At 34.5% G+C, this 20,846-nt stretch overlaps 1 protein-coding gene across 2 annotated transcripts; it reads left to right on the top strand.

The window, feature by feature from the left end:
* The first annotated feature begins 5,510 nt into the window (after positions 1–5,510).
* Positions 5,511–20,831, top strand: LOC113438156 (E-selectin-like). Of its 2 annotated transcripts, XM_087930523.1 has the most exons (15): positions 5,512–5,623; positions 6,528–6,623; positions 8,020–8,406; positions 9,098–9,205; positions 9,318–9,503; positions 10,396–10,581; positions 10,682–10,867; positions 11,256–11,441; positions 13,303–13,488; positions 14,244–14,429; positions 14,530–14,715; positions 15,372–15,482; positions 16,281–16,302; positions 16,407–16,462; positions 20,456–20,831. In XM_087930523.1, exons 2-14 carry the CDS (start codon positions 6,587–6,589, stop codon positions 16,456–16,458), a joined length of 2,019 nt encoding a protein of 672 aa, XP_087786649.1. In that variant the 5' UTR covers positions 5,512–5,623; positions 6,528–6,586; the 3' UTR covers positions 16,459–16,462; positions 20,456–20,831. The 2 variants fall into 2 exon arrangements, 1 of the variants encoding a protein (XP_087786649.1); XR_015743028.1 differs by lacking the exon at positions 16,281–16,302 and having other exon boundaries at positions 5,511–5,623; positions 15,372–15,505.
* Positions 20,832–20,846: the final 15 nt, after the last annotated feature.

A 20,846-nucleotide genomic window follows, 5' to 3' on the forward strand; every position in this document is an offset into this window, starting at 1 on the left:
AGATGGTAGTTTTTTTTAAAAAAAGTTTTATTCAGTTTTCCACATTTTAACATCTCTTTTTAGTGAACAGCATGATTACAGGTTTCACATATACATGCAAATATGACCATAATTACATATTCAATTTTTGTATTTAATTTCTTATCTTAACAATGCTTTTATACATTTTCTATTTTATTATATTATTCCAAATGCTTATCTCATTATTTAATTCACGTATATTAACTTCATAATTGTTATACTTTAGTACTTTTAACTGTCACATTTGTATATCCCATCTTAAGTTCTGATTAATAACACTCCTTCTATAAATTGGTTTCCCCCCTAAAGTATCAATTTAAGTGTGCCACCTCTAAGTTACATATTCACTAATCATCTCCCCCTTTAAATCCCATTAAATGTTTAACATTTTATTACCTAAAACATTAAAATTAATAATCCCATTTAAAACTACATAACATATATAAGTCAGATTCTGCATGATTTCCCCTTTTTAATTTCATAAAGTTTATCTACAATTTCAGGAAAAAAGGAAGTATTAATCTGCTCATTTAATCCTAAACCCTGATGTTAATTCCATTTCATCTCTCCTCCTATATCATTTCATTTATTTCATATTTAAACAAGAAAACCAGCATTCCAATCCTAAAAGTATTTCAATATATTTAATAAACATATTCCATTAAAGAACATTGAATTCCATTATCAAAAAATAGCAGTTCTATTTTCCGTCTTATCAATCTATATGTCCCCATTTCACAACTACAAATTTATTTATGTTACCCTCCCCAGCATCTTGCCAAATCCCCTCTCCAAATGTCAATCACCCATTATCTCTATGTCTAATTAAACAATTTTCCCATTTTTTTACAGTTCCCATATTTCTCTGTTCCCAAATCCTGTTTCTTATCCCTTTCTTTTCCCTTGTATTTTCCCCTTTATTCTTTCACTCCAGTTTTTATTCCCCTCTCTATTTATAACTTCCTTCTGCCCTTCAAATTTCTGCTGATCCTTTTTCCCTTTTTTAATTTTCCAGATATTTCCCTCTTTATTCAACTTCCCAAATCTCCAATATTTATTTCCAACTCTTTTCCTCTTTCTTTCCAGAGTTCTTTGTTCTCGATGATAATTAAAGATGGCCCCTTCTATGATTTGCTCCACCTCCTCTTCTGTCTTTGGTCCTTGTTGTTCATACTCTGCAATCACATTTTCAATGAATTTTAAAGCAAAGCCCAGCGTTTCACCTCGTTCGTGTAATATTTCTTTCGTGTTTCTAAGTTCCATTTTTAATGCTAGAAGAGATATTGCCATTTTACAGCTTTCTAATTAGCAATTTAATCCAAATAGTGTCTTTAAAGTTAATTTCCAACAGTCAGCTTTTATTTTCTTCCTCAGGTTTTAATCCTCAGCTAATCCAATGCCAAATCCATATAAGAATCAACAATTAATCCAAGGGCAGAATCTTCCTGTTTCTTTCTTTGTTTCAATGTTTCAATTTTTCAAAGTTGTTTTATTGTATCAATTTTCCTTACAATTTTAAGAAACAGAGTCTTTTGAAAGAAAAACAAGTTAGATTTAACTCAGATGGCACTCTTTGTTATGACAAATCTTCACCCCCTCTTTTCTTTTTTCTTCCCAATTATTCAGAGCTTTTTAAACCACGATCTTCCAAATAAAGGTCAAATCCAATTGATATTAAATTTTCTCTTTAACAATCTATAGTTCAGCTTTATTAGTGCCTATATAGAATCAAAATATACTTATCCAAATTGATTAGATTCCCCAGTTTCCCCAGCTTCTACCTTTCTCGGTTCAAAGCCCTGCTGCTGTCAAAAGCAATTCACACCTTTTTCTCTCTCTCTTTCTATTCTCCGCTTTAAGTCCTTTCTTGAAAATTCTTTGAAATGTTAATCCCGGGAGCACCTTCCATTTAATTGTATCATCCTGTTCCTCCTGCTGTTTGCTTCTTTCTCTCTCTCCTGCACAAACTTATTCCAGTCTAATCTTCCCCTTCAGGGTGGCCATTTTGGACCACCGCTTCAGGCATCTTCGGGAGGGAGCAATTGCCAAGCCGGGGAGTGGATTTGGGACTCCCCTCTACCCAGCTGATGGACTCCCCTTCCTCCGCTGCCCCTCCAAGGCGGCTTCTGCCCCAAATCTGCTTGATCAGGGCTCTCCGACACCAAAGCACAGACCAAAGCTGCGTACAGTCATGGTCAGCGGTCTGTCTTCGGGGAAGCTCAAAACCAGCTAGATTGTAGTTTGCAGTATAAAATAATTAAATAATATTTATTGTACTGTAAGATCTCTACATTTGAAAAGGAATAGCAAGACAAAAATGTTTTCCTGCATATGATGCAAAGATGAAATTTTAAAAAAGTTTTGGAGTAATAACATTTTTAGGGTATGCTAAAAATATTGCAACAAAATGTATTACAAAAACTATTTTTCTTTGTATCTGGGGTGGGACTTCAAGTAGTGGTGAGCTACATGACTATTAGCAAACAGAAGCTGACAGTTCCCCACCTCTGTTTCTGACTACCAAATGATAATTTCTTCGATAAAGAGTTTATGTCTATTAACTGAAGGGGAAATTTTAGAAGAAATTTGGAAAAAAAGCAAGCATGGTCAATTCTGAAATACAACCTTTGAAGAAAAAAGTAGTAAAACCTAGAAGCAAGGGAGGAAGATTTAGGGAGATTCTATACGTATCATACCAAGAAAAAGGCCAAAAGCCTATTAATAAGCATACACAACAGATATCCTCAAATTATTGTAAATGTCAAATCTGCGCCAATCTGATCCCTTAGGAAAGAAAAACCCTCAACTCCATTTGGATGAAGTGATAGGGTATTTTTACTAAAGGACACTGGTTACAGCAAAGTTAGACTAGAACTAAGTTTCCTGTATGAAAATATACAAAAAGTTTAGAATAGAATAACAAAGTGGGAAGGGACCTTGGATGTCTTCTAGTCCAACCCCCTGCCTGGGCAGGAAACCCTACACCACTTCAGACAAATGGTTATCCAATACCTTTTTGAAAACTTCCAGCGTTGGAGCATCCACAACTTCTGGAGTTGTTCCACTGATTAATTGTTCTGTCAGGAAATTTCTCCTTAGTTCTAAGTTTCTTCTCTCCTTGATTACTTTCCATCCATTGCTTCTTGACCTGCCCTCAGGTGCTTTGGAGAATAGCTTGACTCCCTCTTCTTTGTGGAAGTCCCTGAGATATTGGAACCCTGCTATCAGGTCTCCCCTAGTCCTTCTTTTCATTAGACTAGACATATCCAGTTCCTGCAACCATTCTTCATATGTTTTAGCCTTCAGGCCCCTAATCATCTTGGTTGCTCTTCTCCGCACTCTTTCTAGAGTCTCAACATTTTTTTTATATCATGGCGACCAAAACTGAATGCAGTATTCCAAGTGTGGCCTTACCAAGGCATTATAAAGTGGTATTAATACTTCACGTGATCTTGATTCTATCCCCTTGTTTATGCAGCCTAGAACAGTGTTGGCTTTTTTGTCAGTTCCTGCATGCTGCTGGCTCATATTTAAATGGTTATCCACTAGGACTCTGAGTTCCCTCTCACAGTTAATACTATTGAGCAAGGTACCACATATACTGTACCTGTGCATTTGATTTTTCTTGCCTAAATGTAGAACCTTATTTTTTCACCACTGAATTTCATTTTGTTAGATAGCGCCCAATGTTCAAGTCTGTCAAGATCCTTCTGTATCTTAAGCCTATCTTCTGGAATGTTGGCTATTACTTATCCCAGCCCATCCCCCATGACCACTCCATCTTCAGCCAGTGAAGATCCACCTAGGTGTTTTGAGAATTCTGACAGGTTTGAGGTAATCCACATTTTTTTCTCTGGGTGTATGGCCTTGAGTGCTGGCACAAACTGGTTCCAAGTTGCTCTTTGTCAAATTGTCATTCCCCCCTTCCTAATTCCCATCATACACCAATATATGTTTATTGCCCATTTGTTCCCCGCATGCTCCCTCCCTCCTAGCCTGACAGTAAAATTGTCCTATGAGTGGCCTGAAAATCCTTACAAATTTCATTTCCAATGTGATCAACTACAAGTTTTGCAATATTATTTGCAATAGTTATTAAGCTTAATCCATTTGTGGGGAGACAAGGTGAATTGTATCTTTCATTTAAATCAGGGGTAGTCAACCTTTTTATACCTACCGCCCACTTTTGTATCTCTGTTAGTAGTAAAATTTTCTCTAACCACCCACCGGTTCCACAGTAATGGTGATTTATAACCCCTACCGCCCACCATGAAAGCTGGAATGCCCACTAGTGGGCAGTAGGGACCAGGTTGACTACTACTGAGTTAAATCATAAAAATATTCTTCTGTTGAGCCATGGCTAGCCTTAGAATGGGAAATCCTTGATCCTGCACATGTGGAGGCAATAGATCCCAAATGGGCCTGGAGTCACAAGGCAATCATGATGGGAGCAGGAACCAAGGTAAGGGACTAGGATCAGTGACAGACAAGTTCAGATATACCCACAGCTACTGCTATGCTATTGTACTCAAGGAACGAATGTGGGTCTGTTGCAGCAGATCCTGTTTCCAAATCAGGACACAAGACCACAAAGGGTAGGAGAATACAGGTTTTTATTTGTGCAAAAGGTTCAGAGCATTAGCACGGCAAATTCTGAACCGCTGGCTATTCTTGAGGGGATACTTTTATGCAGCTCCCAGTCTCAGCTTTTCCCAGGGCGTACTACAAAAGGGGGAAGTAAGTCTAATCAGCCATTTTGCACAATTCAGTATATAAATACTTGTCTTACACCATCTGTTATTTTCCATACCCACCTTTGCCACCCTTGCCATTTAGCTGTTTACAGGAACATATCTAATTCTTAGACTTAGATTCAGCAATTTTCTGGTTTTCACAATATTATATTAAGCAACTTCTATAATATTTGCGATATAAGCTAAGAAACTTCTGCTAATTATAAGAATACTTTTCTGGTAACTTTCCATTCTGCTTCAAGTCAGGCCTATTTCTCAAACCTAACCTATCTTACAGGGTTTTATGAAGTTAAAATTAAGAGGAAGAAGGCTATTTTTACTGCCATAAGTTGCTAGATAAAAGGAAGGATGGATGGATGGATGGAAGGATGGATGGATGGATGGACTGAATCAAAGAATTTTTCCACCTCCATAATTAAATAGAAAAAAAATTGAAAAATAATTCCTTGAAATGAATCCAATTCCAAGAATAGCTCCAAATGGGAAATAATTAAAACAAACATTTGTGTCCAGGAATTGCAGTCAGATATTCACGAGTACAAATGCTTTCAAGCGGGAAAGGCAGGGAGGTGGTCTTAGTGCTTTAACATCATGAATATTCCAAGGAGGCTTTTTTCCTACCTAGGGAAATTCTCATTTTCTTCTGGTAATATCCTGTTGGGTGTGTCGTGGGATTTCCAAAGCAGCTGGAGTCTCCTATATAAGGCAGTGAGCTGAGCAATAGGCCGACAATCAACAAGTGAAAGCTGCAGAGTGTCAATTTAAAGCTCGAGTTTGCAGAAGACAACAAGACAACTATTCTGTTCATCTAACTAGAACTAAGATTTCACATTCCACAGTTGCTATTGGTAAGTAAAAAAAAAAATAATTGAAAGCTTTTTAAAAATTTTTCAAAGGATGCCAAAGGGAAAGTTGAATAGAAAAAGGACATGTGAGTAATAACAACATTCATTCCATCTTAAAACTGCAATTTGCTCAATTTCTTTTAGAAAATACATTTATAATGCAGGATCAAAGAATAAAAGTATTATTTATATTATTAAATATATATTACTTTTCACATTAATCTGCCCTTTAAAATTAAATTATAAATTCAACAGAGAACTAATGCCAATCTGAATTTTCTTAAACATATATATAAGTCTAACGTACAGAATGTAAGTCTCACTTCATGAAATTCATACTTTATATTCTTATGGCATGTCCAGAAAGTAATTTTCTCCTAATGATTGAATTGCAATTCTCAGAATTCCCAGCCAGCATAGCTAATTGCCATTTAATATAACAAAATGCCAATCGCTGGGAATTGTCATTTCAATTCATTTGGAAGGTAGATTAAACGCTGGGGAAGGAATAAGCTACTTTAACTCCATACTTTAAAAAGTATGCATGCAGAATGTTTTCACCAGTTCGACGCCTTTCTAGCTCCAGTTTGTGTTTACAGCATTCAAATGTTTTAAATAGATTCAGACTAGCTCTCTTGAAAACACGTAATCCTGTAATCTCATTGACCAATCTGTTGCTGATAACTGGGAGAGGAAAATGAGAGGGAAAAAGAACTTGGTGTGTCAGAAGGCTGATGAGGTTTAAATGCTACTTTTGTTTGGATTTCAAGTTTAATATAAAACTGCATGTGAATTGTATGTTTTTATTTACACACACATACACACACATACAAACACACTTGAGAAAACCCATTACTTCTTTGATCAATTTAGAACAACCTATTATTTTAATTGTTTTTTAATCCAGACACTGCAGAACTATCAACAGGAACAAAGCTAGAGGATTTAAAGATTGTTTCTGCTGTGATGAATACCTTTCACTTTCTCTCCATTCTTTGCTATGGTAAGTGAGTATTTCAAATCTTAGGAGCCTTTCTGACTGAGTGGAAGCAACATTTCTTACTGTAGGTTTCTTTTCACTGAAATAGGAATCTTATTTTATACTTTTAAAAAATTACACTAATAATACAAAGTAGAAAAATATTTTGACTAAAAACAGACAGCAAACCAATGTCAAAAATACAGGATATTTCCTATATTTTATGTTTGTGTGAGGGTGAATGATATCAAAAATTTACCAAGGTCTGCTTAATGATGTTCTCTCATAGTGGTTTCCAAACTGTCCGAAGGAGAAAGTTATCACCAGATTCATTTTTCTCTTTTTTATTATTCTCAAAACTCAGACAATCGTTTTTGTCTGTTTCCTCTTTCTATCTTTTCTAGATCACTTGTTATATTTCATCCACTTTCTTTTCATTCTGTTTTCTTAATCAAGTCATTTGTTTCCATTAAAAACATGCTTTAGGTTCCATTCCATATTAGAAGTCCAGTCTAGGTATATGGCTGGTAGTTTTGTGCTCTCTTCCTCTTCCATCCAATTCATAGTTATTTTCCTTCTGTTTTTTAAACCAAAACCATTCCTCTTCCCATAGCTATTCTCCCTACCTTTATTTCTGTCTTCTTTTAGCATGAACTACATTTCTGGTCTCTAGGGCTTAGTTCAGATAGCTAAATTCTAACAGCACAGTATAAAAAAGATGTTGAGACTCTAGAAAAGTGCAAGAAGAGCAACCAGGATAATTAGGGGACTGGAGACTAAAACTTTTATTTTATTTTATTTTATTTTATTTTATTTTATTATTTTATTTTATTTTGTCAAGCGATTATAAGATAACAGGTATAAGTATAAACATAGTTATGAATACATGAAATGGATACAGATAAGAAAAAAGAAGAAACAATAGGACAGGGACGGTAGGCACGTTGGTGCATTTATGCAGGGCCCCTAATATATGAAGTACGTATAAAGAATAAGATATGAAGAATGGTAACAGGAACTGAGTTTGGCTAAGTCTATGAAGAGAAGGACCAGGGGAGACATGATAGCAGTGTTCCAATATTTGAGGAGCTGCCACAGAGAGGAAGGGATCAAGCTATTTTTCAAAGCACCTATAGGCCAGACACGGAATAACTGAACAAGGAGAGATTTAACCTGGAAATAAGGAGAATTTTCTAACAGTGAGAACCATCAACCAGTGGAACAGCTTGCCTTTGGAGGGGCTTCATCACTTGTGGGAGCTTCATCACTTGAGACTTTCAAGAAGAGATTAGTCTGCCATTTGTCAAAAATGGTGTAGTGTCTACTGCTTGGGTGGAGGGTTGGACTAGATGACCTACAAGGTCCCTTCCAACTCTGTTAATGTGTTAAAACAACCATTTGTTATTCTGTCTTGTTTTAGGACTTTTATTATTTAAGGTTAGCAATGGTTGGACATACCATGCATCAGAGGAAAATATGAATTACACCAAAGCAGAGAAATGGTGTAAAACCCATTTCACAAACCTGGTTGCTATTCAGAATAAAGAGGAAATTCACTACTTAAATGCAACATTTCCTAGAAATTCAAAATATTACTGGATTGGTATCCGAAAAATTGAGAATGAATGGAGATGGATTGGAACAAACAAGCAACTGACAGAAGAAGCTAAAAACTGGGCTGACGGTGAACCAAACAATGGAAAAACGAATGAGGACTGTGTCGAGATCTATATAAAACGAACAAAAGATTCAGGAAAGTGGAATGATGAACCATGCTATAAAACTAAAAGAGCTTTGTGCTATAATGGTATGGATTGATATCACTCTAATTACTGTTTATACTGTTTTTAGTAGGAAAACTACATATCTATTTTTAGGATTTTTGTAAACATTGAAAAATAAGGGGTTAGATTCAGATTGAATCATTCCTGATGTAAAATTGTAAATCAATTATATGTCTCAATGGGACGTCTGGTAAGAATATATTTGGAGTAATTTCATTGTATAGATTCTGCTTCTAATATTCCAAAGAGCTATACTAAAAAAATGTTCAACATCAGATGTAATAATTGTTGCTGGCTATAAATGGAAGTCCAATCAAATTAACATTGGATGTATCTTGTGAAGTGCAAAGATATGGGGTTATTATGGGGAAGTCATATGAAAGAAATTTTGGAAACAGTTTTGCATGAAAGCAAGAATTTGGAAAAATCTATGTAATATATGGAAATAGTTGTTCCTGTTTTTTTTTTTCATTATGGAAATTTTTTTCCACTGAAATTTGTACAATACAGCAGACAGCTTTTAAAAAGAAAAAAAGAAACAGCACCAAAAGGACAAAAATCCCAAAAGGGGAAAATGAATCTCCAAGATAGAAACATAGTTTTTTTCCTCTTTTCTTCTTAAAGGGAAATACCTTATTGTATTATTGTGTTATAATAGCCATAATATCATTACTGTAACGTTTTCACAATATAATCTGCTTAATTGTCTTGCAGCTTCTTGTACTCCAAATTCCTGCAGTGGTCGTGGGGAATGTATAGAGACAATTAACAATTACACCTGCCAGTGCAACAAAGGGTTCTATGGACGTGACTGTGAACATGGTATGATTAATTAGTCATTTAGTTAGTTCAAACTCATTGTGGATTTCCCATTCTGTCCATTTGTTCTACTTTGGAACAAATGCCTTATCCAAACCCTTCTGTTCTCTTGTAGTAATTTCTTGCAATCAACTGGAAGACCCAGATCAAGGTATCTTTATGTGCAAACATCCAATACAGGATTTTGGCTTTAATTCTTCTTGTGATGTTCAATGCAAGGAAGGTTACAAACCAACTGAGATGGAATCAATAACATGTACAGATTCTGGAAAATGGTCTGCACCATCTCCATTCTGTAAAGGTATGTACATTTGACTGTGAAACCAAATGAAAACCAAAGAGAATTGTCTAAGTCTGTGTTGTAGAATTAGAAGCATTTTATTCAGCTGTCAAAACATTTTTGTGCTACCTTCACTTAAAATCATGACTGTGTCTCAAGATACTCTGAACAATTCTTTAAGTCACCAAAGGTGGATTTTATTTTACCAATACACTAAGGTTTTATGCATACAAATGCATTCTAAACTGAAACTTTGTTTTTTAGTTAGTTATTTCTCTTGGTTAGATTGGAAAGATTATCACATTAAATAAACACAGGAATGTAATAATATGAATTGCATTCTATTCCACATTCTATTATCTGTCACTTATTACAGTCCCCGACTTATGACCACAGTTCACCCTAAAGTTTCTGTTGCTGAAAAAGACAAATGTGAAGTGAGTTTTGCCCTATTTTAGAACCTTTGTTGCCACAGTTGTTAAGTGAATCACTGCAGTTATTAAGTTAATAACAGTTATTAAGTTAATAACACAGCTGTTAAGTGGATCTGCCTTCCCTACTGACATTGCTTATCAGAAGGGGGCAAAAGGTGACCACATGCCTCCCAGGATATTGCAACTATCATAAATACATGCCATTTGCCAAGCATCCAAATTCTGATCATGTGAGCATGGGAATGCTGCAAAGGTTGTGAAAAGCAGTCATAAGTCACTTTTTTCAGTGCTGTTGTCATTTTGAACACTCACTGAATAAATGACTGTAAGTAGAGGATTGTATAATATTTGTTATTGTGGAACACAAATTTTGTAAGTATTCTGATGACGAATTCACAGCTTTAGTTTGTGTTCAGCCAATAGACATTTGGTTGACCAAGGAAGTTGCCTAACCTAATGGAGTACAATTCTGTCTTTAGTTGTGGAATGCCATGCACTACAGAAGCCTGCACATGGTTTATTCAACTGCTCCAACCCTTCTGGAAATTATGCCTGGAATTCATCTTGCAATTTTTCTTGCAAAGAAGGTTTCGTTTTGAAAGGCCCCAGTATACTCCAGTGTGGTGCATCTGGGGAATGGGATGGACAGGAGCCTACATGCGAAGGTGAAGGTCTTACCTTATTGCCTTACTGTTGCTGTTTTTCTATGTTCTGCTCTTTGACCATATATGAGATGACTTACGGCATGACCTGCCTCTATTTCAGTGGTGGAATGTCAAGCAGTACGTCAGTCAGAAGGAAGCCTTATGAATTGTTCCCATAATGCTACAGAACTGAAGTATAAATCAACCTGTGATTTTGCTTGTGCAAAGGGTTACACTTTAAGAGGATCACCCCAGATTCAGTGCTTATCAGATGGACACTGGAGTCAGCCAATTCCTGTTTGTGAAGGTAAGGGACAGAGATTGGACGATCCAGTAATATATTTTGGTTACTGGTGCTACATGCATGCCAGGGGTCATTTTTATACTTATTGTAGTGACAGGGGTTTTACTAGAATTGTATGAAATAAGCATGTCTATGATGTAGAAATATTATATTTTTCTAATTTCTAGTACTTTCTAGTACTTTGAAGCATAAGTACATCAAAGTCAATTAACCTCCTTTCCCACTTATACAATATTAACCTCCCAACTCATCATTTTTACACATAATTGCCATATAGTAAAAAATGACCAAAATGACAATAAAAAGTCATCTTATATGAAAATACTGTATGAAAATATAACACTCCATATTTTTTCAGTCTAAGTGATAATTCAAATCCTATCATTTACAGCCATGCATTGCCCTGAACTAAAGCCTTCGGCTCATGGCTCCATGAGTTGCTCTGGTCCTTCTGGAAACTCTGCCTGGAATTCAACCTGCAAGTTTGCATGTGAAGAAGGATTTAAACTGAATGGGTCCAGTGAACTCCAGTGTGATGATTCTGGACACTGGGATGCATCACAGCCAGAATGTGAAGGTACCTTCTTATCTTAGTTCTTAGTATTGTTTTCCTACGGGATATATTTTTTTAATGTAGTGAATTGGCCCATTTATCATCAAAGTAAATTGTTGTTGTGTGAGACTCCAAAACAAAATGGCTGCTGAAGAATAAGGGCCTTTCTTTCTCTTTATTGTATTTATTTATTTATTTATTTATTTTGTCAAGCGATTATAAGATAACAGGTATAAGTATAAACATAGTTATGAATACATGAAATGGATACATATCAGAAAAATAAAAAGAAACAATTTCTTACTCATGATCTGCTGTGTTTGCTGCCAGAGCTGGTTCTTCGGCAATCTTGCCCCCTGGATTTGAAAGGGAGCATTTAGGAATGGCCCAAGATAGTTTTTGGATGGCTGTGGACCCACCCAGAAGGGGAAATCTTGAAGATTGTAGTTCCTCATGGGAGTAGCTGAAAAATAAATGGTCTTTTTTACATCTCTTCCTACCAATAGAATTTTATCATAAGCATTCCTATAATTTTTAAGTTCACTTTTTGAACTTTTGATTTTGTTATTATCTTTAAATTGTTATCTTCTGTTATTATCTTTAATTGGTTGGCTGAATGCTGAATTATATCAACCCCAGCTGGATTTTTTTTTTGGTTTTTTTCTTTGATTTATTAGACTGCTTTTTTCAATTTCGCTTTCATTGACTTTGGATTTGTATTTAATTAACCTGCAAAAACTTTTTGGATCAAAATAGTCAGAAAATATCTTCTCTGTCTTTTTTCCTTCCTCCCTGCTTTGAGCCACAATATATTGGATTACAGAGAGGAGGAGGAGGCTGACACCCAAGGGGGAAAACAGAGTCTGTCTAGCAATATGCAGTTTTTTAGTTGATTTTATTCCTAAAAGGTTGGATGAATTTATAAAGTCTGGGCAAAACATTTTTTTAAAAACAGACATTAAATATTTTAAACCTAAAAGAAGAACTTGTTTTCAAAGTAGCAGATTCATTGGGAAGAAATACAGACACAGAAATAACACAGATAGTGGAGAACATGGAGAAGAAATGTGATTTCCCAGCTGTATCCTGGCCAGGAAGGAATATAGACTCAGAATAGAGCCAACTCCATAAACCTTATGAAAGTGTAACACTGTGCTTTTATATAATAGCAGAAAACTTCTGGGTGGATAAGTGGCAAATGTTTTTTTAAGGGTTTTGAAAGAGAGTGGGAAATGGACTTAATACATCTGATTGAGGAACAATTGTATTTGATTTTTTGGGGCAAGATAGATTTAGTTTGGAGACTGGGTTTATTATATTCAATCAATTAGCAATTGATAAGAGATGGCATAAAGAAATGCATATGTATATTTGATTTGGGACCAATTAGGGTTTATATTTGGGATAATTTGGGATTGAAGCCATGATACATTTTTTACGATTTGATTACAATAATATTTTGTTAACAGAGGGTTTTGGAATTTCAATCTTGTCTATCTCTTGTTATTGTTCTTAATTTATATTACATTTATTCTTCTATATGTTTGTTATTATTGCTTTTTCTGTTAACTATTTTGTTATTTATAGATGACAGGCTAACAACTTGTTAGTAGATTTGATAGTTTAATAGTTTAAAATTCTTTTGGCCTGTTTCACAAGGGGTGGGAAACTAACATTACTGAATTATATTAATCAGCATTCATTTAGGGAGGAAGTTATGTCTATATGTGTTAGCCTTCTTTTTTCTTTTCAGTGTTTTTTGTTGGGATTTTTAATTCTCTTGTCCTTTTTTGAATATTTTGGTATTTTGTATTTTAATTTTCTTTGAATATTTTTTTTTTCACACAAAACAGTAAATAGTTGTATATGCTATGTTTATTTCCAGCAATAAAATGTGTAGCAGTGCAGCCTCCTGAAATGGGAATTGCCAAACATTCTTCCAATGACACAAATCCAAGTTTGAAGTCAGTCTATGAATTTAGCTGTATGAAGGGTTACACGTTGAAAGGATCGTCCCACATTCATTGTTCATCAAATGGTGAATGGTCTGATCCAGTTCCTAAATGTGAAGGTAAACTTTAAAAGCAATGAGACATTGTGTTTGTCACCTCCATACATTTGCTGAAATTAGGAAATACCTTATCAAACTCTACATTATCAAGCAGCTTTCTATAATTTATTAGATTCAGGGTGAGTCTATAAACAATGCATGCATACGGAAAAGGTTTATAAAGAATCAGAACCTTTGAATTTTGTACCCATTTTTAAGAAAGAAAGTGCAAATTAATTATAGAAAATAGTATTTCAACAGTTATATTTTCAGCATGGAAATAGGCATCTTACACTTTAAACTAGGCTAGTCCCTTTGACTCCAATGATAGAACATCCCTTAGATTACTATGAATTTCAATGCACTGCCAAAAAAGGGGAGTGAAATTTAAGACATTTTTATTGGGAATTTATCCCAAAATCTAAAACAGCAATGGAAATCTTGTTGAAATATAATTTGTATGTGCTGTAGTAAACACAAATGCATTTTATGCCACCCTGAAGTTAAGTCTCTAGCCCTTCAACTCATAATCTTTTTTTGAGGAAATAATAAAGTCTTATTTAGCAAATAATTTTCCTAGGGTATCCAGCAAAATTATGGAAATTGGTACTAGATTTTGAAACAGAAAATAAATAATTGGGAGGAGAGATCGGGAGTTTAAAGGGAACCTCAGTACTATGATAAAAAAATTCACAGCTTTAGTTTGTGTTCAGCCAATAGACATTTGGTTGACCAAGGAAGTTGCCTAACCTAATGGAGTACAATTCTGTCTTTAGTTGTGGAATGTCATGCACTACAGAAGCCTGCACATGGTTTATTCAACTGCTCCAACCCTTCTGGAAATTATGCCTGGAATTCATCTTGCAATTTTTCTTGCAAAGAAGGTTTCGTTTTGAAAGGCCCCAGTATACTCCAGTGTGGTGCATCTGGGGAATGGGATGGACAGGAGCCTACATGCGAAGGTGAAGGTCTTACCTTATTGCCTTACTGTTGCTGTTTTTCTATGTTCTGCTCTTTGACCATATATGAGATGACTTATGGCATGACCTGCCTCTATTTCAGTGGTGGAATGTCAAGCAGTACGTCAGTCAGAAGGAAGCCTTATGAATTGTTCCCATAATGCTACAGAACTGAAGTATAAATCAACCTGTGATTTTGCTTGTGCAAAGGGTTACACTTTAAGAGGATCACCCCAGATTCAGTGCTTATCAGATGGACACTGGAGTCAGCCAATTCCTGTTTGTGAAGGTAAGGGACAGAGATTGGATGATCCAGTAATATATTTTGGATACTGATGCTACATGCATGCCAGGATTTGTTTCCATACTTATTGTAGTGACAGGGGTTTTACTAGAATTGTATGAAATAAGCATCTTTATGATGAGGAAATATTATATTTGTAATTTCTAGTACTTTGAGGCAGGGCTATATCAAATTCATAGAATCATAGCAATAGTGGGAGAATTCAGGAATTTAAATGCATGAATTTGGGGGCTTAAGCACCTGAAAATTCTAAGATGGCTATTTTGCTTTGTAAATCCTAAATGCAAATAGCAACCCAAAGCTCCAGTTTTTCATAACAGTTACTCTGGTTTGGCCTCCAAGAACATACCAATGTTGCTGATGGACTACCATTTTTGCACTCATGCTCCAAGGGAAGATATATGAATTTTGAAAAATCATCCTAATACAATAAATAGGAGCTAATTACTAGAATAATATATAGTAATTTTTTCTTTTGTTCAATCATGTCTAATTCTCAGATAATTCTTGAGCAAATCCTGCAATTTTCTTGGCAAGTTTTTTTCAGAAGTGGGTTGCCACTGCTGTCTAGAACAATAGATTCAAAGCCAGTAAAACAGATTTTTATACTTTTCTAATTTATTCCAATTTTCAAACATTAGGTTCTCCAACCCTTGGGAAATTCTTAGCAATTGGTACATCACTCACTGGGCTTTCTGTCCTATCAGTGGTATCATTCATTATCTGGGTCCGAAAGCGTCTTCAAGGAAAAAGTAAGACATTTTCATAATTTATTGTTTTAAAGTAATACCCAATTTTTTATATACAGTAACTGCAGTGCTGTGTAGAAGTAGCCAAATTACAAGGTAGATTTCTTAGTCTAATCTACTTCACAAAGTTGTAGATAAAATAGGAAGCAGGACTATTAGGTATGTTGAGTATTTGTGTGTACGTGGATAAAAATGAGATAAAATTTTTGTCTGAATGTACTTAAATAGCAAAAAAGTGTATTAAAATGTAATGTGTCTGTTTTAAACAGATTTAGATAATATAAAGTGTTACAGCAGATATGAAAGAAAAATTGAAATTTTTTCACTCTTGCTGCAATCCTCTGAAATTGAAATTGTACATTCAGACAAAATTTCTACTGGAATCAATGGGAGATTTCTTCAAATTGGAAGGTTTGAATTTGCCTTCATGACAGCTGTAGTCCCAGTAATTTTTCCTGGGCAGATATTATCTGTTTTTTAAAGAAATTTCTATAAATTAAATTAGTAACTGAAGTACATTTAACTCTTTGAACAAGTGTTATGGGAATGGACTTTCACAGATAACAGATGAGAGCAAGGTTAACTTAAAAAGCAACTTATAAGAATGCTTTTGATACATATAGAATCATAGAATCATAGAATGATTTATGTTCTATGTATGTATATAAGATGATTCTTTACAGTATGAAGATAATTCAGATATGTTTATATTAGCAATTGCTAAAAAATGTGATATCTTACTTACTTTACTAATTTTCTTTCTTTCTTTCCTTCTATTTCTCTATTGCCCTTCTCTTGCAGAAAAATCATTCACTTTTACAAGGTATGTTCCTTCTCCAGATTCTTGAAGAATCTAATGCAATTTTTGGCTGTTAATATATTGTTTTGGAGCACAGTAACTTACATTATTTTTCCTGTGCTTTTTAGCAGTGTCTCAAGCCTTGATTCAGAAGGCAGTTTCCAAGCTCAAAATGTTTAATCAAGTAAGTTGTACAGAAAGCTATTGTTTATTGCTTTTAATGGTACATAGAATGGTGAATGGCTGGAGGCCAAGAGCATAGTTCAGCAGTAGTGAGATACTCTATACTAGTATGAAAATAGCTACGTGAACATGCTAACATTTCTAATAAGGAATATTAGGTAGTAGGACTGAAAAAAATGGACTTTCCCTGAGGCCTGGAGAAATACTGATTGCCAAATTAAACCATATGTATTTTATGCTAAATCACATGTTTCGGTAAAAAACCGAACATCTTTTTAAAAATAATGCTTGAAGTTTTTCATGGCTGGAAAATTTATTTTTGAAAAAATTATATATTTTTCCCATCAAGTGACAAAGTTGACTAAGAAAATATTACAGTATTTAAGACATATGTAAGATTTAAGTCTTGAATTCTTAGAAAATGATCTGGGGTTTTCAATGTTCCATGGGATAAATTTTTCCATCTTCATCCAGGAAGGACTATACTAAAGTGGGAAACAATTGGCTAATCTATTCCATATATAATGCTTTTTAAAATGGATTTGTATACTTTTAGATTTGATTTAACCTTACAACAACTTTTTCAGGAGTGCAGGTCGTCCTTTCTTAGTGAGCACAATTGGGACAGCAACTTTGTTGCTTATGTGATGCGATCATTAAGCAAAACATCAAGTAAACATGACAGACTTACAACACCATTTCCCATTTGGTTAAGTGAGTCAACACAGAACATTAAGGAGATATCACATGGCTACAACTTCTGATTTTCCTGCCAAATTTTCCTTATATATTATTGCCGTACATTCAATTTTCCCAAGCTTTCATTATAATATTTTCTTTTTTTTTAAGTCAAGTTTTTTATTTTATATTACTTATACATGTCAATGCGTGAACAGTGTGATACCTTGGTATCATATATTTAGTACAGATACATAATGTAACTCATAGTTATTACATTTCATTCTCATTGTTTCATGTTAATTAAACATATCTGATACTACCGCCATTCAATTTCTAGACCTTCCTCTTGTTATTGCATGGATCTTGCTATATTAAAATATGTATATTGTTGTTCCTCTCTTATTTCTATTTCTATTCTTTCTTATTTTTCCCATTGGTTCATTTAAGCATACATAACATTTCTTTTCACCATTATTTATTATCCCTTATCTTGTATTTGATATTTTAAAAATTACTCATTTTTCCACCATGCTTTCAATATCCCAAACATCCAACACTACTAATCAATCCAAATATTAACAGTATTCAATCCATCTCGGGTTTCCATTTCCAACTGCCCACAATTTCTAATCCTTAAAAGTTTGAAATTCAAAATATATTTTAACACACTGTTAATATTAATAATACAATTAAATTCCCTAATCCTAAACTTCCACCTTCTACCCTTAATTTATTTTTAAATAAAGTGAATTCTATTTTTCTATTAATATATATGCTACTGTTTTCCCTAGTTATATTTTCTACTTTTCCATTTTGCTAATGTATTTTATCGCTATCCATTCGTCTCTTGGTCTCTTTGGAGTTCCATCATCTGTCCACTTTTTAATCATTTTTTTCTTTCTCTCTCTTGGAAACTTATAGTTTTTTAATAATATTTTTATTTCTTTCGAGTTGCCCTTTATCTCTTTTTTGCTGCACCTTTTGAATATCCGTCCATAAATCATTCTTTTTTAAAAAAGATATTTTTGGTTTTTTTTCCTCTGGACTTTCCAATTTTTGAAGAGATTTTCCTCCTCCACCCTCTATTCTGTTATAAGCTTTTAAAATATTATCTAGATTTCAACTTATCAGTCCTTTCCCTCCATTATCTGTATTTTCTTGCATCTCACTTTGATTTTTTCCCCTTCCACTGCTTCTTCTAATTTCTGATCTATTTCCCAAATATCTTATTCCTCTTCCCCCACACCCATTTGTTCCAGGCCTTCTATACTCAGTTCTTTATCTTTAGGCACTCCCCTTGTCTCCTTATTGTTCTTATAGTTTCATGCATATCTTTACTCATCAAAATTATTTCTTCATATTCCTCTATTATCACCTGGTAATCCATTTTATTACAATTCAGTAAAAATTACTCAATATACCTCTATAATTGCAATGACTCAATATTTAAACACTCCCACCAATCCAGTTATTAGTAATCATTTCTCATAGTTATGTCTCCAAATCCTTTTTCCTAGTTTATAATTTTAAAAATTCTTTAGTATTTTATAATCTTTTAGTTTTCCAATTGTTTGTCTTCCCAATTGTCCAAATTTTAAAGTCTTATTGAATTTTCCTTCTTTTCCTCTCTTCTTCTATCCCTTTCTTCTTTGACCTCATCTGATGTTCTATCAGATAATATTAATAGTCCAAATCCAAATTAATCCACTGTGTTTTCTCCAATCTTTCGAGTCCTCAGTCCAATAATCAGTTTTTATAGTATTTAATTGTTAACAATTTAGTTCATCTTTAAATCTTCAAAAAGGAAGTGAAACTCACTCTGTAGTTCAGAATATCCAAATTGCCTTCTGAGATAAAGTCAAAGTCAGACCTCTTTCCCAGCTTTGTTTACTTTCTTCTATTATGTGTATTGGACATTTCACACTTTCATCAGAGGATTTGGTGGTGTAGTTCCCTTCTTCTTCCAGTAGATGACACCCTTCCAAGTTCCAGCAGTTCCAGCATTAAACAGTATATCAAAAACAGTTAATTTCCCAATAAATCCCAGGGGTTTAGAAGTTACAAATATAAAAGACAGTTCCTCCCAAGGATCACTTTTCAAGTTATTCAGCTATTTTCCAGGTTTTCTATATTTAAAAGCTTCCTTTAAGCATTCTTTCACCTCTTAAAATAGCATTGGTTTTTAAGTGGATAGTTCCAGCATTTCAAAAGTTCTAGGTCGCTGCTGTTTTTTAAAAATAGTTGTGAACCTCTCTTTTCCTGGATATTCTTTTGGGGTTAAAATTTGAACAAAGCTCACCCAGTTCACACACTATTCACCAAAGTCCGCTCCTGTACAGTGCTTGTGGTCGTCATCTCTCCCAGATTTTGTGGCAGCCATTTTAGACTGTCTCTTCTGCTTGCCATGGCATTAGAGGGGAAAAGGCCCAGGAGATTGCAATCTCCCTTGCTACCACACAGAGCACCCCTCCTTAGCTTCACTGCCCCTACAGGGCAGCTTTGGCTTCTATCAGAGCCCACAAATAGGGAGAAAACCAGTATAGGAATAGACGTGACCATTCTCTATGCCTGGTATCGCTGGGAGGCTCCACCCTCTTCTCATTATAATATTTCCATTGTTCCTTTGTGTTCCTTTTAATGTTTGGCTTTTTAGGGGAAGTGTATACATTAAAATTACACAAAAGTGAGGTGTAATAGCAAAATGCTTAAGAATCCCTGCTCTGGAGGAAAGGATAAATAATAGCTAATTTATTAATCATTCCAATAATCTGCCTAATATTGCAGAGTTCTTAGGCAGATTTCAAACTGAACTAAAATATTGAAAACAGTGGGAGGGATAAAATAATAAAACACTTTAATAAGTAGGGCAGGAAAAGATACAATAAAAATATTAGCAGAATCCTGGTCAACTAATAAAACTGTCTGAGTGTAATATAACATCATAATAACTTGTGGTACAGATTCATAGGTGTTTAGTCATACAGAAGGTTTTTTTCTTTTTTCTTTAGAAAGAAACGTTCAGAAGCAGATGCTTTAAATAGTGAGGTTGGAAATTGACCTAAAGTGAGATCAAAAATTGTCTGCAGCTAAGAATAACTTGACATTATTATGTCAAATAATATTGTGTCATATAGCCACAGAAATATTTGGATTTAAAAATTACAAGTTTCGCTGGAGTTTAATTTTTAAAAACAGTAAATAAAATATTGTTATAGCCATAGGATTTTGATCTAGTCTCACAAATATTTGGAATATCTAAGGAAGGAAGTTGAAAGGAGGCACATCCAAAACCATTATATTTTGTTATTTTCAGGTAGTAAATGTGGACGACTCTGAAATGATATCCAGCCACTCATGGACTAAGATAAGTCACCTTTGGAGAAGTCTTTCCACCATGGATAATGGGAGGTTCCTTGAGGACAATAACTTGAGAAGAAACATCCTGTCCCACCACAACAATCCTGTTCCAATGCTGGCAACATATCAAGGAAGAATAGAAGCCATCCAAGCAGCATGGCATATGTTCCAGCCTTGTGCACAGTCCACCTTCTGTCCTTGATATTTTGAGCTCTGATAGCTCCCTTCCATTTCTGCAAATCTAGAACAAAGATATTGGCAATTTATGCTTCTTTATAAATGATACTTTTGACATATTGAAAATGGTTAAAGGTGGGAGTATCATTTTCATGTAGAATTGTACATTT

This window comes from Pseudonaja textilis, chromosome 3 (assembly GCF_049901715.1).
Source record: "Pseudonaja textilis isolate UNSWEBS1 chromosome 3, rPseTex1.2, whole genome shotgun sequence".
NCBI classification, from domain to species: Eukaryota; Metazoa; Chordata; class Lepidosauria; order Squamata; family Elapidae; genus Pseudonaja; species Pseudonaja textilis.

Excerpts from the sequence above, each read along its gene's own strand:
- LOC113438156 (XM_087930523.1), top strand. The coding sequence starts at position 6,587 with ATGAATACCTTTCACTTTCTCTCCATTCTTTGCTATG. Across the intron at positions 8,407-9,097 it reads AAGAGCTTTGTGCTATAATG|CTTCTTGTACTCCAAATTCC; the intron begins GTATGGATTGAT and ends ATTGTCTTGCAG. Across the intron at positions 9,206-9,317 it reads TGGACGTGACTGTGAACATG|TAATTTCTTGCAATCAACTG; the intron begins GTATGATTAATT and ends GTTCTCTTGTAG.